Source organism: Manduca sexta, chromosome 26 (genome assembly GCF_014839805.1).
Source record: "Manduca sexta isolate Smith_Timp_Sample1 chromosome 26, JHU_Msex_v1.0, whole genome shotgun sequence".
Taxonomy (NCBI): domain Eukaryota; kingdom Metazoa; phylum Arthropoda; class Insecta; order Lepidoptera; family Sphingidae; genus Manduca; species Manduca sexta.
In genome coordinates, this window is record NC_051140.1 from 6006710 (window position 1) to 6025551 (window position 18842).

The following is an 18842-nucleotide window of genomic DNA, read 5'->3' on the forward strand; positions in this document are numbered from 1 at the left end:
AAGAAGAAAAATATTTCAACCCGCAGATCGTGTTGTTCGAACTATTAATGTTATTCATTAGTATTTAAAATATCAAACATGACCTATAAATAAATGTCAATTTAAAAGCTTTAATTTATACGAATTCCAATTTCTAATATAATTTTAATAATTCATCCCTGGACTGTTACGTAATCAAAAGTTTCCAAATAAGGGCCTTTTAAACCCTAACGACCCGTCAATTTATCCATCCTTATCCTTCTTGTAACACCGTAATTCTGTCTGTAAATAACTATATACTAGTCGATAAACACTCGATATCAAATTGTACGCCGTTTGACGTTAATAACTGGTTCGTGGACATTTTGCCTTCGCTTCCTACGATGGTGCTAATGTATGCAAAAAGCTAATTGTCTAATGCAATTAAAATTGCCTGTAATTACTTAATTATGACCTGTTATGATTACTGAAAAACGTTTTATGATGAAATTGAAAATTCATAAAAGAAAATTTGTTTCATTTGTTTCTATTTGTGATTATTTATGGGGTTTAGTTTATTCTGTGTCGCTACGCCGCGTTCGTGAACGTTCGTTTCTGTCGTAGCACTTTCGTAGCTTCGTAGCACTGTCTTGGTAATGCGATTGCTTTTCTGATTTCATTGTGAACTGCGTAATATTCGTCTATATTTTATATTGTAACTAGCGACCCGCCCCGGCTTCGCACGGGTGCAATATTTCTCCACTATTTAATAGATGTTATTATACATATAAACCTTCCTCTTGAATCAAAATCCGTTGCGCAGTTTTAAAGATTTAAGCACACATAGGGACATAGGGACAGAGAAAGCGACTTTGTTTTATAGTATGTAGTGATTATTAGCATCAAATTATATAAGGTTGTACCAGTGGCGAAAAGTGTCATTTTTCGAAAAGAAACCCGACACGACATATAGGTACTAATATGCATGAACGCGGCCTGCAAATCGTTCTAATGATAATTAGATTCTACAAAGGGAAGCTGGCAGGAATCGGATTATATGGACCGATCGCCACTGGGTTGCACACTTTCTAAAAATAGTTCAATAAAGTTTTGATCCTATTACGATGGAATAATTTATAAAAAAATTCTACGGTGTTTCAAAAAGTAATACAAAGAATTATTTATGGGGAAAACTTTTCGTATTAGAATATTGCACAGCAGTGGAGAAAGCTCCTTATAACCCGGTTACTGCCGGCTTCCCTTTCTTAATTTATATAAAACCTAAATACTTATCAGTGGCGAAGCGTCCATACAAGCCGATTCCCACCGGCTTCCCTTTTAGGTTTTCGGTGATACTAAACAATATATTTAATAGGCAAATATAAATTTACAACATATCAGACAATGGACAATAATTATAATAGCTTAACTTAATAATTATAATTGATAACTTAATAATGACATCTATCGGCCATTAGCCCGTTGTTTGTTAATTTAATCGATATCAATTACTTATTTTAAATGACGTTAGATGGCGCACATTGTATTTAGTTCCCCAGAAATTCCGTTACCTAAGTGAAATTGTGACGCCACAGGCAAAGGTAACCCGCTGTCAAGCGGCTTAATGCCGTAGTATGTTTTTTAATATAGATGGCAGCACTTTCTATGACTTTCTATGCCAGTGTTTGTCGAAATCGCGCGGAAGATATGGGCAAAGGTAACCCGAGCTAGTTCGGCTTCACGTTAACCGACTTTGTATAGTTGTCGCTTTTACGTCCTTCAAACGTCATAATTTATTATGCTACCAAGTTGCGGTGTTTGTAAATTGTCATATTCATTTTATTTTTGATAGTTATGTGATATTTAGTTACCAGCGCTTTGTTTATTTAGAAACTACAAATAAAAGTGTATTATAATGGAAATAACTACCTGTGATCAGTTTAATGTCTACCTTTACGTAAGTATATTATTAGTCGGTGATTTCACATATTAGTATTTAGATGGTAAAATATTTGAAGAAGATCTGAAAGTTTTTGATTTTAGACACAAAATGTTTGTTAGAAGAAAATAAATATGATATTATACTGAATTAAAAATAGCACCACGATACAATCAAAAGTTAACGAATAACCTTTCTTGATTATAATTGAAATTGATAATTATATAAGTTTATCATGTAGGTAGACTTAAACTGTTGGTCTGTTTGGCGATCGTGATACCTATTTCTATTACATTTATAGTTTTAATTTGAAAATAAACAGATACTTTTAGTGTAGTGTGGTTATAATTTTAATACTTACTTTTGTTGCTGTTATAACTAATTAATAGGTAAGTACTTATATTTTGATTAATGGATCGAGAATTATCTTCGTTTATTGTTCGATTTTATGAATGTTTCAATTATTTACGCATAATAGGTAATTTAGTATGTATGTCAACGTTTGTTGATTTCGAATCAAGACTAATCCGTTGTCTTAGTTTTTGTTTGCCGATAAATTGCCCCGATATCTTAACTGACGCCAATTTTTTTTACACCGGGTTACCTTTTGAAAAATTTCACCCTTCACCACTGATACTTATAAAGACCGCATTTATACATATTAATATCTATAAGTTGTGTCTTCCTTTTAGGAAAATTTCACTCTTCACCACTATTGCACAAATTGTCACATTACCTTATATTTAAACATTGTCCATTCAATTATTTCCAATTTCCATCAATACCTTCTAATTACCATACAGTACATTACCCGTACCACTGTAGCCGAAGTCGAAACTCTCTCACGCGTCGCTTATCTTGTTAAATGTGGTGTACCAGTCATATTTCACCGTCCTTCCCGTAGTTCCCGCTCGACTGCACACGACAACGACGCCTCACTGTCTGCGACTAAGGGTTATCTTCCACCATAAATAATCGTATCACAGCATCTATAATAAAATTGGATGTTATGTCCAAAGGTCCAAAGGTTGATTCTAGAGGTTACTGGGATGGTTTCTCTTGTCCGAGAGTTCAAAGATGTTTATGTCATATAAAGTAAATACAGTCAGTAATACATACATGTAAAATAAAAGAATATAAGTTTGAAACAAAATAAATATTACATACACTCACGCACTCGCCATATTTGCAAAACTACATATTAAAAAATCTGATAAGTAAAACGGGATTTTTGGTGAAAATATTCATTATTCATTGATGATTTTTGGCACAATGTTAGCAGAGGTAAAGACGAGTATGTGGTTTAATTTATTAACGCAATGTTAAAATAGCCCCGCATAAAATGCGAGTGAAAACATTCGTAATATTTACCTATAAAGTCTATGTATTGGTATGCAATATAAATTTTAATTATCTTAAGCTTTAAGGCAAATAAACAGCCTAAAATAAACCGATGGATTGTAAATAGTACAATTAAATCACTTTTTTATGACCAATATAGGTACTGAGTATAAAATATAGTCGTATAATGAAAAGTATTTTAAAAAATTTCATAACGCCTAATTTTGATCCTGCATTATGCAGTCGTAAAGAAGAGGATTTAATTAAATTACGTATACTAAATTTAAAGTACGCTTAATTCACATACTGCGTTAAAACTTTTAGTTTTTAATTGCTTGGCATTGTTTTCGTCCGTCTAACCATTTAAATTTCGAACAAGCATTGTAAGCTGCCAACTCCCGTTTCGCCACATATCCTGTTTTATAATAGAAAATGTGAGTGAAATAATTTTAATTAGCTAATACAACTCATTTTAATAAATAATTATATTTGTTTTATTGTTTATGGATATTAAGAAAAATATGACTTAACATTTTTTATTTTGAACGCCAGTGAAAATTTATGTAGAAAATCAATCTATTAGACCAAAAGGTTACAATACATTAGAAAAGAAGATGTAAGTTGTAACTTCTGCCCTAAATGCCCCAAAAACAAGTTTCCCAATTTTCTCTAGGCATAAAACAAATCTAAATCTTCTTATCATTACTAAAATTTATTGCCACATTAGTTCTCTACAATAAAATTTTGTTATAGAGTATTTTGTTGCACAGTTGTCAAAATAAATCAGTAAAAATGAGGAGACGATCGATCGAAATCATTATAAAATTTATGTTAAATATTAAATTAAACAGAACATAACAATTTAAAAACAAACCATCGAAGTTAAAACAGCCATTATCTCCCAACTAAAATTTATGCGAATGCATCAACAAAAGGATTCGCACGTTTTGGCCGGACAAAAACTTACAAATGATTTAACGCGTTCACACCTTCGACAGGTCTGCCATAAATCAAAACGGAGCACAAACACGCGAACAAAGGAGTACTGGTGTTGAAGTGTGAGTAATAGGTCGCTTTGGGGAATATAAATAACACGTCCGGCGAGTCCGAAGCGTCCGCTGGTAGATTGGCGGACCACCGGATCGACCGGCGGGAACTCTACACGATTATTGATGGCAAAGCGTAGGGAATTTGCATGGGTATGGGCACCGGATATTTTATACGACAATGCCATTGTTCTATTTTCATGTTGGGGCGGAATTGTTTTTCTATTTATATTTCATATGGGAAAGTGAAAATGCGAGAGAGAAAGTGAGGTTATAAAAAATTGCATTCGGATTTCGAGATAAACGGTTTGTTCCTGATTCGATTATACTACGACTAAACGGCGGCATCACAACATTTGGTACAAAGCCAACATGTTACTAGGATATTTTAGACGATATCTATATTTCCCCTACAACCTAATGTATTTTTGATACTGGGCAGACTAGTCAATCTGTAGATGTAAACGATGTTTATATTTGAAGCTGTTTCTAGTTATATCTACTGCTTTAAATCAATGAAATAAACATGCAATTGTATAATTCATAACAACCGCACCTAGGAGATCTTCTTTAAGGCCCGCAGTCCATTACCCCAGTACACATTGTTCTAAAACCCGCAATTTTCATGTTTATTAATGAGATTAACAAAAGACGCCATTGTAAGGAGGTTCGGAGAGGAGCTACAGAATCTTCTAGTATTTGCTAAGCATGGAGGGATTTAAGCCCTCCACCCTCGGAGCACTGCCGACAAATATTGACATTTCGCTGTTTTAATGCCGACGTCAAACAATCGGCGATTTACTGAACACTTACGTTAAGGGCAACGCATTCGTTACCAATAACGACTATCATAATTTAACATTTTTATTACAAGTCCAAAAATGAATAAGAATTCGTATCAAAAACATGGAGTAGAAGATAAAATATATCTTAAGATTACTTATTATTTTAAAATTCATTTTAAGTTAGACATAATTAAAAAAGCAATTAATATTTCAAACGACATACTTTGACAATATTATGTAAGTAAATTTAAAACCAAAGAAAATTGCGTGTTCATTTTATCGTTTCAATACAAATTGCCTACTATAATTGCCACTTGGATTTTATACGGATATAAAGGAAAATTAGAAAACGCAATGCGAAAATTGCATGTTAAGTGCATTTGAAAATTTTTCTACTCGATAAGACAGCCACTAGAGAATGAACTTAAATGGAACTTGGCACGAGAACAATTCTCAGATTAATATATAGAACACTTGTTTTTTGTATAACATTTAAATCGATTTAAATTACTGGTTCGGGCACATTTCCAGGAACGTAGACTCAATACGATGACTAATAGTTCAAAGCCAACACGTAAAAACAGTTGCTTATCAATTATTAGTTTCATAGTTTCTCAGCGATGACAGCATCTGCGCAACGCCTTACAGAAAAATGCTTCCACTAATATTTAAATATGGAATATTTTATTTGAATATAGAACATTTTTAACACTAATATACTTTTTAGACAAAGACATTAAACTATGTGTATAGTTACGTATATACCGGACATTGTAGCCAATTTTTTCTGTCTTATTTGAAATGTCCGTATGACAAAATATTTGCATATATTTACAGTAAATATGCTAATATTCGCATTAAAAACGTACAAATCATGATATGGAAAAGATATAAAGTATTTTACATTCGTGTTTTGCTATTTCAAAATAGAAATCATCACATAAGCACAAAAATTTTGTATAAGAATCTTCCCAATGTCCTCTCTATATAATCTTAGAACTCTGTTTTTAGATGTTTTATATTGTGTCAAATACGGTGAAGTTAATAAGAACGCCCGCACTCGCCGATGCTGCGATAGCGCGCACCGCAAACAGGAGGGCGCTTTGTTCAAGCCCCACCATTTGCAATACAGCCTTTTTTTATTTTTTTCACTTATACTTCTTAATTCCTCGCACAATAGGCGTTAATACCCGTCCACGATGTTTGTATGTAGGGACAGTCAAATTGAAGAGGGTGGCAAAGATATAAAATATTTGTGAATTAGGGGCACTGTGTATCTTTAAAATAATATTATGATTTTTCTATACAACAAAGTATGAAAATTATATTATATAAAGACATGTCAATGCTATGTTATATTCGTTTATATAATATCATAAACTGTAATAGCTTATTTTGATTATCAATATTTACAGTTATGTCGTGCAAAACAATAAAAGGTCTTCCTATTACAAAGTGAAACAACAATCAAATAATTAACTTTATTTTACCCAAATAAACCGCGAGACAAACATGACGATACCAAAAACAAAACAGATTAATTTCAAAGACTTAAAACGGGGTGCAAGTTTTCAATTCGATTTTATGCCATAATCACCTCTAATTGTATGAAGTTAGGAGCTAGATTTGCATATTCCCCCCATCCCAGGGGAACGTTTGCAGTCTGCATAAATAAATATGAATGTCCCCGCTTTGATACGGAACACTATCGAGTTTAGAAAGTTATACGCGGGTGTTTTGTGGCACATTTCCCGTCGGCAAACTCTCGCGCGGATACTTCGAGAAGATTCGCCAACTTGAGCCTTGAAAATAGAATGTTCAATTTTGTTGAATTTTGTTTCTATATTTTTGTGTGCTGATGTGTAAGGATAAGTTAGGTGAGTTTGTATGAGAAATTTGCAAGATGTTTTTATGAACTGCTTTTACTTTTTAAAATGAATATTATATTGCATAGTAGATTTATATATTTATTTAGTAATGCCAGCATAACGTACATTAACACATAATTTATTATAATAACAACGTTAATAGTAACCTAAGTTAAATGTCGTTGCAATATAAAGCGTACACGTTATGCATATTTACAAACAATTTGAGAAAATATACTTCTGTAATAAACTTTGTTATAGTTCATAATATACTTCTCACTGCTTACAACACTAAGACGGAATCCAAACAGCTTTTATACCAATCTTGTCGATAATAAATGTCGTAAATTATGAAAATAAAAATATTACTTAAATATTTGCAGATATAATTCTCATTACCATGAGACGTGGGATTACTTCGCAGATTACGTTATGAGATCTGCAATGCCGAAACAGTAATTATATCCTTTGACGCGACCCTCGCTTGGGGCGATGGAAAAAATTGCGTATTAGGATTGGCTAAAAAGAAAAATTGTACAAATTTTAACAGCAGTGCCCGGGTACTATTGATTTTAATAATAAATAAAATAGGGATCAATTTAATTTGTCTCAGACAAACATCATAAAGCAGTATCAATGGAATGGTTGAAAAGACTCTAAATTTATCCGGAAATAATTTGAAAAGAAAAAAAGCAAACATACATCACCAAAAGTGACGATAGCCTAGTTGGGTATGGAACGGTCTGCCAAGACGAATGTCCGCAGATTCAAATCCCAAGGGCACACACCTCTACTTTTCTAAAATCATGTGTGTATTCCTTGTGAACTTTTCGTTCACTTTAACGGTGAAGGAAAACATCGTGAGGAAACCTGCACATCTGAGAAGTTCTCTATAGGAATTTCGAAGGTGTGTGTAGTATACCAATCCGCACTAGGCCAGCGTGGTGGACTAAGGCCTAATCCCTCTCAGTAGCAGAGGAGGCCCGTGCTCAACAGTGGGCAAGTATAATACAGGGCTGATATCATTATTATTATTATTACATCACACCTTTATGTCCAAAGTGGTAAGCAGAGAAACCAAGGCGCCCACTTTTGCCCTATGTGCCTTCCGTCACATAATGTGATGGGGGCGAGCCTTTTGCCATATCGGGCATATTTTTCAACCACAAGCTGGTTCTGAGTATTTAATTGTAATATTTTCGTTCAACATTTAGATTTTTTACTGAGACGTATTTAGTCTATTTTATCCATAGCAGTATAAAACATAAATTTAATATCTCGTGAGAGACTTAGTTGGGAATCACATTTTTTTCGTCAAATTTATAACTCCAATTTCTTAAACAAGTACAAATACCATTCACCATTTGTGATTAAATTATTTCCTAAAGTTTGTTCGCAAATACACTTTACGTGACCTGTATTTGACGGATTGTATTTTTTTCAGTTAGCAATCGTTGTCAAATAAAACTATAAAATAATAAATCCCGATGAAAGATAACCTAGCGTGACTGCGGAAAGGTGAGGGTACGTTCTCTTTGTGACTTCATAATAGGTTTGTTATTTTATATAAGAAATAATAATCACGCAGAAACTAGTGTGTAATTTTTTTTGTTTAAGTTTATTACCTCAAACGATTATAACGCTTACGTGCAAAAGTATATAGCTTTGTTTGTCTTTTACTCTGGTAAACTAACTATTTCTTCCCCGGGACAAGCGGACATTTGCATTAATTATAATATTAGTACATATATCTATCGTATAATACTAAATGACAAATAGGCAATAAAATTTACTGTAGGTAATTGCTTTATTGATATACTAATCTAATGTAATACATGTTTAAATACATTTAGTGATAAATTATAATTAAAATGAATTTGGTGTAAAATAAACATTTTATCTTTCCCCTTTATATATTATAGTTATCGTTCAATGCAAATCCTTTCCGTTATACAACTTTATCTTTTTAATCTACTTCAAAATTTTAATAAACATGATAATTTGTTTTTTTTTTTATTCCTGGCACGGCAAAACACTGCACCTCATGGTGCTGAATGGTCTGTTTATATCGTCAATGGGATTTGAACGAAATAATAAGAAAAAAATCCTTATAACATATTTAACTGATCTATAGTAATACATACAACAAATCGATTTTTAAATTCCCTCCTTTCTTTTTATCCCTCTCAAATATAATAATATTCTACAGCAAAATAAAACTTAAACGTAGCGCAAACTCGCAGTTGCAAGCGGAATATATCTGCCGTGACAAATCACACCGTACAAAACAAGAGGTTGGTTTGTTAAATAAAGTTTATGTTAACTGCCTGTTTATGATACGGTATTGCCGAACGGACTTGTACGAATAAATATTGCGCAATAATAATTATTTAGGACAGAGAAAGAATTCTTATTATAACTCCTTTTAATAAAATAATGACCTGTTTCAAAATTGTAAATTTGTGGGAATCGTCAAACAATTTTTTTTATTAAGAGTGCATTATGTCCAGTAGTTACATTGCAGCCAGTGTAACTACTGGACAAAATAAGACTTAACATCTCATGCCTCAGGATAGCGAGCGCAGTGGACTACCAAACAATACTTTGTAATTCTAATTTTTGGATGGTGTTTCTACTGTTTATGAGCGGTCGCATCGCTTAACAGACGAACGGCAAGCTCGTCACGACATTCAAAGTAATAAAAAATATGTAGGTATTACGTGTAAACATGATTTTGTTGTTACATCGCTCTAGCTTATTCGGTATTTTAATGTAGAGTTGGGGTAAGCCTTTCTCCAATGATGTAGATAGTTTTGCCTCTACTACGACGTCAATTGCCTGGTTGAAATTCAACCTTAAGCTAATCGTATTATCAAATACCCATAGAATTTTCCGTGAACCACCACAGTCCACACCCATATCGTCGCTGAAAGCTATATAATTTTGACATTTATTAAGGCTTTTTAAGCCTTTTTAAGCCTAATAAGTGTCGGACTAATGTTATTCTCCATTTCTTGATATCCATATTCAAACGAAAAGATCCATAGCCTTAATAAAAGATTTAAACTTCTTTGTAAATACATTAAAACAACCTCAAGCTTGACGATGCAAACAACTACTAAAACAAGAAATGGCGGAAATAAAGATCGTCATCAATGTAAGTAATACGTTCCTTTAGCCCACACGCTCCTGAAGTATTTAAAATATTAAAAGAGAATAAACATAATATCCAATACTGCGGTATGGAAGTCGTAAAGTAAAAATCTACAGTTCAAACATTTATTGGAATAAAGAGTGCTGATCGGAACCCGGGACCCGTGCCTGCATTTACGAAGCTTCGTGTATTTTTGTATTATTTCCCTTTATCGTGCCCGACGAAGAAGTTGTAATTCAATTACACAGCTTATATGTTGTAAAGGGAACAGGAAAGTAAAGGACAGTTAATGAATATTTTCTTTTGGAACTCATATTTGTGAGCGGACTACATTGATTTTTAATTCACTTTGACTTCGATAGGCTATAGGTGATGCTCATAACTTCTTGAAATTTTTCAATTCTAGAAGATTCCATAATATATTAGTTTTAAATTGTTTCTCGTGCCAACGCAATTTATATCATATGTTAGCATGTTACATGGTCTAAATTCATTTATCTATCCCCATTCCTACTTGAATTTTTACAATAATAAAAGATGGCCAATTATCATTAGTTATTCATCCAACACAAGAAACTCAGGCTGGTATAACACTTACTTGGTCATCTTACTAAAATATAGATAAGAAAATTTTTGAAAATATTTGTTAGAACGCAGAAACCGCTGAATCGTTTTCGATAAAATTTGGCACAGCGGTAGACCGCATCCTGAATTATTATCCATCAAAAACACAATATTATTTTTATTCTGGGGAAATATGCAGGTGAAGCTATGAGTAAAACGTAGTGTTATTAGCAAATAAACATTCTAACTCATATACCATTAGAAAAACCAGGTTAATAAATCAAGCAACTCCATTGATATTCTGTTCTCGTACGTGTCGACGAAGCGCTGTTCGAAGTTTATTCCTATGGATTCCTGAAGGAGAACTTATGTAGTTGGAGCTCATATTTCTGATATTATAAGCAAGCAGTTTATTTTAGCTTACATTACGGCAATAATGTTACTGTAGAATCTTTGCTAGAAATTGCAATCGGACGTGACTACAGTCTACGCAAATAGGAACCAAGCCACAAAATATTTTGTATTTCTTGACCTATAAATTTACATAGGTATCTTTTTTCAACTAATTTGCCCTGTATGAAGATAATTATTTGTAATGTTGACCATTTTTTATAACTAACTCAAGGTTTACCAGAGGTTGGTTACTTATTGTATAACTTATCCATTTATATCTATTTATTTAAAATGCTATACTTGAGGCTTACGTAGCTATATTTAATATATGTTTGGAATAAGTTACCAATCCATCTTGGTCTAATATATTACATATTCGAGACGAGAAATGCAGGTTACTAAAAAGCATTGTGGAATCGAGAAAATACACTTTTAGGAAAAAAAATATAATTAAGAGAGTATTTGTGACACCTTTTGCTATAAAAACATTGAGCGTTGAACAGACTGAGGCAGTCCTTGACAAGTCTTGTAAATCCGTTGGTTGGTGAAATATTAGTAAAAGTATTTTGTAGGCAGTGATAATGATTTCTTATGTTTACGCGAATGTTAGACATTAAAATTAAAGTATTTTTCGGATTTTATCGCAGTTTTAATATTTTAGTTTTCTCCCGACGTTTCTAATACTTTGCAGCCTTCGTGGTCACGGGGGGAACTGAGGTGTTGGTCATCCGCAAAGTCAAAGTTACAATATCTACCTACATTTTTACAATTACAGATTTACAATTATAGATCTTATTAAATTTTAGCTGTTGGTCTACGCAGAATGAGCTCACAGTGTCTTGAAGTGTGGCAGCCGGTCTTTTGAATTCCGATTTAATTAAATGTAGAACTAGATCCTAGGCTTGTGCAATATATATTGTAATATTATTATAATCTGGGTAATATTAGGTTTTATTACTCTACATAAGATTTACAATTTGGTATTATCGACAAAATATACTTTATAAATATTTTTTTATGTCATCAATATTACTACGAGACAGTTATCTTAATACATGTTATAGCAAATCACAGAACCATCGAAGACCCTCTTAATATTAATACATTCATAAAATCATGTGAAAAAATATAAAGAAAACCTTTGGTTATTGCACCACGTCTAGATGCATATTATAAAATTGTATGATAAACGATAAAACAAAAAATTGTAGTATGTTTATGCACTACAATACTAAAAACATGGGAAGTGGGCCTTCATATAAAAATTGGGTAATTTTGTAATAAAAAAAAAAACGTTATCCCCAACAACAGATATATTACAATGACGCATTAACTATATAAATAAAAAAATACCATTTGCGTTAGAAGAGAAAAGGGATATGTTAAAAAAAATAGGGGTAATAAATAGGTAGGCGTCATTTAAAACAAATGTATGGAGCGACATAATCATGAGCATACGACAAAACAGGTATTTCATTGTTTCATTGTAGATATTTGTCTCAATAATCGTTCTACTAACTCGGGAATAACGTTAACGCAATAGAAAAGTTTAACTAATTTGCTGGCCTAGCAACTATCAAGAAGTTAAATAAAGACACCCCCGGATTTTTTAAAGAAATTTCTAAAATCTGGAAATCATAAGGATGAATTTTTTTACATTACGTAACACTGATATCCAAAGAAATGATACGAGTATATTTTGCTTCCTTGCTGTCAATTTGTTTATCATCAGAAGGTATTAATGACATTGCAAGGCGTTATCTATACCATACTGTTATAATGAATATGTTACATCATGTAGTGTTACAGATAGCACAGTAATATTAATAAGGTGCTATTGTGTACTCGACCTCGAAGCGTGTGCGCACGATAAGGATTCGGATTTGCGGATTAAAAGAATATTGCTATTAATATTGCTGAATTTATTATCAATAATGTATTTATTACGTATTTCATACAATTTATATCGATTTTAACTTTAACAATTATAAGAATTTTACCTTCGTCAGTTTGTTTAAAATTTATAGTTGGCTACTCTTTTTAAATCGGCTCAATCTGAAGGCGGATAAATCTATTGGACTCTCCTTGCCGCCTCCAAACAGCGCAGCTACCTCACCAAGAGCAGACGTAAATTTAAACCCGTGACCGCTAAGACCAGAAACCACCATCACATTAGGGATGTTAGGGACTACGTCGATGATAAAGTTTGAATCAGGACTCATGTCGTAAGAACAAACTTCGCCGTGCACCGCCTCTCCTGCCCCACGTAGAAACGCGCCCAAACACTCCAACAATTCTGTCTTATCCTCAGCTACAGCTCCATATGGCAGAAATTCGTCAAGTGATTGCATATACTGACCGCCATTATGTTTTCCTACTTTTAAACCAATGCCGTCGGAAGGAAATCCATAGTATGAATGACTTTTATGAGTAATGACGAACCCAGGTATATTTTTATAAATCTCTGGTGCGTTATGCCACACGAATGTCTTTCGTAATGGTTGTATTGGCATTTCTGGGAATAACTTTCTGACCCAAGTACCGGCGGAAACCAAGGCTTTGCGTGATCTGAACTTGCCAACGCTCGTCTCGACTTCCACTCCATTTTCGATCGGTTTCACAGCGGTGACCACGGTGTTGAACAACTGTTCCGCGCCAGCTTCTTTCGATAGTTTTACATAAGCACCAATTGCTAATTCAGTGTTAAGTACTCCCGCATCAGACTCGAATACGGCTGCATAATCCTCAGGTGCAGTAATCCCAGCCCACCTCTCATGCACCTTTTCCGGTGACAAAGTCTCTGCTTTTAGATTAAATTGTTGAACACATTTTTGGATGTTTGCCATAAATCTTGAGTCTTTTGGAGCCAAGTTAAGCACGCCACATTGTTTCAACACTTCTTTTCCAGATATTTCACCTAACTCCTTCCACAGCTGCTTGGCTCGAAGGACCAGTGGTACATAATGAGCCCCTTCGCCGTAAGCGCACCTGAAGATCCTGGTGACGCCGTGGTGGCTGGCGTCCTTATGCGGCGGTACTCCACTGTCAATCATTAACACTTTGGTGCCGGCTTTTGCTGCGTAATAACCGGCCGCGGACCCGACAGACCCGCTGCCAACTATAATCATATCATACTGCATATCGTCCCCAAAATGTATAAAAATACGTTCTTAAAATAAATTAAGCACTTCACGCCCGAACGTTGTGTTCACATTAAACAATTTATTCGAAGAGCTCACAATTTATTTGGCCTCGAGACTTCAACTCAGGTACGGATTTAGAATAATATCGGGGTATCTCTGTACCGTAACTGTACGATACACTACTTTCATGGAACGTTCGTGAATTCTGAGTGTACTAAATACACACCTTTTACAGAAATACGTCTTTATCATTTGTAAACAATTAACTTTATCAGTCGGATTCAAAGCGTATCAGAACATAAACAAAGTGTAATACTTACACGCCTTCTATTCACGACCTTTATCGAAGTGGTACCGAGGCGGAATTAACGTCACAATTTTCGCCATGTGTATTCCGTCTTATGTGATAGTTTGCAAGGTTATAACTACATCTGGTACAAATTCCAAATTCCTGGGTCTGAACAAAAACAAATATCGCTTTGCCCAACGCGGGAATCAAACCCGTGATCTCAGAGTGGTACTTCAACCGCGACATCACAACTACGCCACCAAGGCAGTCAGTAATACATAAACGTAAGAAAAGCAAACGAAAGAAATGAAGCAGATAATGTACACCGTGGTAACAATATAACATAAGCAATAATTGTAATTAATGTACCATCAAATTCCACCAATCAATTGTAAAAATCATTGAAGACATTTCTAATTGTTAATCTGTTTTTATTAGCGGACAAAAAAATAAGAGCGTTTAGTAACGAATTTATTCTAAAATGGGAATGTAACTTAAATTACAATTGAAAAATCTAGAGCCAAACGAAGGATTCAACGGAGCGGAATCCTGCCAAAAACCATTACATATAGATCAAGTTGTGAATGTATTGCAGACGTATAAATCAGTGTGCGTCGAACATTAAATCTGGCCTCACTTAGCACTCGGTGCCAACAATGCGGCGGGCCCCGCGCTGAGGAAAACATCGGAACTTACTCGCCATGTAAACGTTCGCGTTGTCTCACGATACGAATATTATAATGTATTCGTATTTTAACTTTTTTTTTGTTTCGCGGAGAAATTGCGAATGACTACCGCCCCGCCTTCGTGGGGGGCGACTGGGCGATTATGTTGGGGTCACCGTGCCTTACGACCCGGCATTGAGCCGCTCGGATTTGATGATGAACTTCAGACGACCGCCAGGCCGATTCCCTAACCTATATACAACGCGCGGGATACCAACTAAAACCCCGCAGTGGCCCTGATCGACGCATTAGGGACGGCTACGAGCTTCCACTGACGAAAGTTTCTAAGTCGTTGTCCACAGCCGCCCCTGCGCGGTGCCGCCTAGTACGGCCCGTCTCTTATGGAGGGGTGGGTATTTAGAAGCCCTCGCGCAACCGAAGAACGATCTCAGCGTCAACGGCAGCATGAAGCCTACCTCCCAAGCTACCGTCCATCCTGGAGATCACCACAATGTGCGAAATGTGCACAACGTAGACTAAGGGCGGACGGCTCCCTGTCACCCGCCGACGACCTCCTCGATGGCCCCTATTAGTCGCCTTTACGACAGGCAGTAATTGTTGTTGAATTCTCCAAACGCCCTCAATCCACAGAGCGGGTATTCGTATTCGATCTGCTGATATCGCCCAAACAAAAACTCCAGAAAGCAAGCAGTATGATGCAGTATAAAAACATTATAAAATAGGGTTGAACAATTAAATTAATAACATTTATATTTCTTCCAACAACAGACTTAAAGCGTTATTACCACATAAATAAAAACTCTCTAAAATTATCCAATGGAAACGCACCAAACGCTCTAATACTTTCAGCAAATACTGTGACGTATATGAGACAAAACTCATGCAAACTACAGGGGTGGCTTCCTAAGGGTGGCTTAAGACTTGTTGCGGTTACCCTAATGTAGAATCCCGTATCAAAATTAATTCCACACCCCATATACCATAAAATGAACCTTATAGTAAGCAACACAGTATCTAAAATCTAGTTAGTCGATGGCAAATAAACTGCAGCAATGAAATATGATAATCATTTCGCCGATGACGGTATTCATAGTAAAGTAAATAAAGAAGCCTTAGGAACGTAAGAGGGGAATATTAGTGTCCATTGCAGAAGTTTCATAAATACAGTGACGACTTTCTTTTGTCACGATATAGGTATCAACTGTTTTATATTTTTAGTAGATTTTAGCGACGTTAAAATCAAGATCTACCAAAATAAGAAAAGTCGGTCTCCGAGAAATAAATAAGCAAATTCTTTCACGAAACGCCAATGCGTCAACGATTACTATGATAGAAGGCCGTGATGATTACACATCAAGAATCAAGTAGACATAGTAACTCGTTGGTAACATTTCTACTGTAAAAATTCAAAGCAAATTCTAGCATATTGGGTACAAATTACATTTTGTTTTAGGTACAGTATTTTATTTGCTATTACATTTCTGCAGAGCGTAAAAATCCGACATTAATGCTATTTGAATGATGGATCGGGCTGTTTATACGGGAAATGTCCGTGTGGAAAAGGAAGTATTTAAAATTGTTACCTACAAATATTAACACATTTATTTTAAACCAGCTTTTGCCTGCAGTTTTGCTCGCGTGAAAGAGTTTTACTTCTAAAGTTATGTAAGTAAAATTTGACTTACCGCTTGTTTTAATAGTGAAGGAAAACATCGTGAGAAATCCTGCATACCTGAGAAGTTGTCTATATGAATTTTGAGGGTATTTGTGAAGTCTACCAATCTGCACTAGGCCAAAGTGGTGGAATATGGCTTAATCCCGCTCAGTGGTAGAAGTGTCTCGTGTCACAACACATGATACATAATATAGTGTAAATAATATTATGTAGGTATGGGCAATATAGGGCAACTCGATTCTTGCCGAATTCCCTTTCGTAATCTGGTGTTTATAGCTCAGGTTTTCCTTAAGCACCAGCTGCACGATTATATAGCCACTACTAGTACAATAAGTTAGAATAAGCCATTATTTGTTACATTGTTTTATGTACTTTGATGCTAATAAATAAAATATAAATCAATAAATAAAATCTATGTAAAATATATTTTTCATTAAAACGATTTCCAAACCGCATTTATACATTAGTACCTTTAACTTGCGTCATGTTCCTATTCGAAAAATGTATCTTTCGCTACTGATATGTATAGTAATTTGTACTCATATCACTATAAGTGCGACAACTTAACCCGCCAAGCACGCCATAATAAACTCCACTTAGCAAAAAATAATCAAAGTATATAGGCGGAAAAATAATCGGTATCTATTTAACAGCATTAAAACCACAACGCCCTTAGTCTATTAAAATAAATATATAGGTATACAAACTATCAATATCTACTTAACAACATTAAACCACAACGCGCTTAGTAAAAAATAATAGTTCATTGTAAACGACTTTGCATAAACTACGAAACGAGCACTCCTATCTGTTACTGTCACAATATTTTCACATTTAAAATGTCAACATCACAAACTACTCGGCGGAAATGTTTCCGTTCGAATAAAAAATTTAAAGCATCCGCGCTTTACACTAGCATTTGTTCCAAACAATTATTATGGAAGCGTGGATGGTTTCTGTCGGCTGGCACTCGCTGTACCTACTCGCAAACTTTTGTGTGAACACACACATAAACTTTATCCCCGAAGGGGTAGGCGGAGCCGCAAACCAGTGCACCCATTTTTCACCTAGTGTTTCGTCTCATGATGTGGCACAGGTCTATCGGACACGATTCCAGACACAAAAACCCTATATCACTGCCCACCGGTAATCGGACCCAACACCTCTAAGTACTAGTTCCGCAATACAAATACGCCCAAAGACCTTTGTAGGAAATTACAAATATAACTAACTATTACATATTTCAAAAAGTTGCAGTAACTCACTGGATGCTGGCAATATGTTATGAGTCAGTCAGGAAAAAAATTATGTAAGCTTACGTTCCGCAATTATACGTACTTTGTGAATTATCGCTTGCTTTAACGGTGAAGGAAAACATCGTGAGGAAACCTGCATACCTGACGAGTTCACTATAGAAACTTTGAGGGTGTGTGAAGTCTCCCAATCCGCACTAGGCTAGCGTGATAGACTAGGGCCTAATCCATCTCAGTAGTAGATAAGGCCCGCGGCCCGCAGTGATACAGTATATAACACAGGGTTAATATTATATATTGTTATTACGTTCAGCAATGGACTACTTGTCGTGATAATGATACTCAGAATCACTTCTTTTATTCTTTAACACCAGGCAGAGGTAACACAGGCAATACACCCATATTTGAAATTAAATAATTGAATCTGTCAAATGTTGTACAGTAAAATTTCACCAACTATGTTATGTCCCATGCGATTAATCTATTACCATTGCTAAACTCAAAGCTAATATTGAGCAAAAAAACCCGATTAAATACGATCGCACCCAAGACTTCAGCGGGACACACGTACCGCGTCCGCAATACACCACCGAGGCAATAACTAGATATTGCTCGTGGTAATTCAATTTTCAATTTACCAATCTTTTCAGCTTTGTCGAAGGAAATGAGTATTAACCTGCTAGTAAGAATAGGTGCTATAGGAACACCAATATACAGTTTCTTTGTGAGACGTCATAACATCATTAAC

At 34.9% G+C, this 18842-nt stretch overlaps 1 protein-coding gene across 1 annotated transcript; it reads right to left on the minus strand.

Moving 5' to 3' along the window:
* Window positions 1-12949: 12949 nt before the first annotated feature.
* LOC115452619 (N-methyl-L-tryptophan oxidase-like) lies at window positions 12950-14274 on the minus strand. The gene has a single exon (XM_037443522.1). The coding sequence runs from the start codon at window positions 14186-14188 to the stop codon at window positions 13070-13072; it is 1119 nt and encodes a 372-aa protein (XP_037299419.1). The 5' UTR covers window positions 14189-14274; the 3' UTR covers window positions 12950-13069.
* Window positions 14275-18842: the final 4568 nt, after the last annotated feature.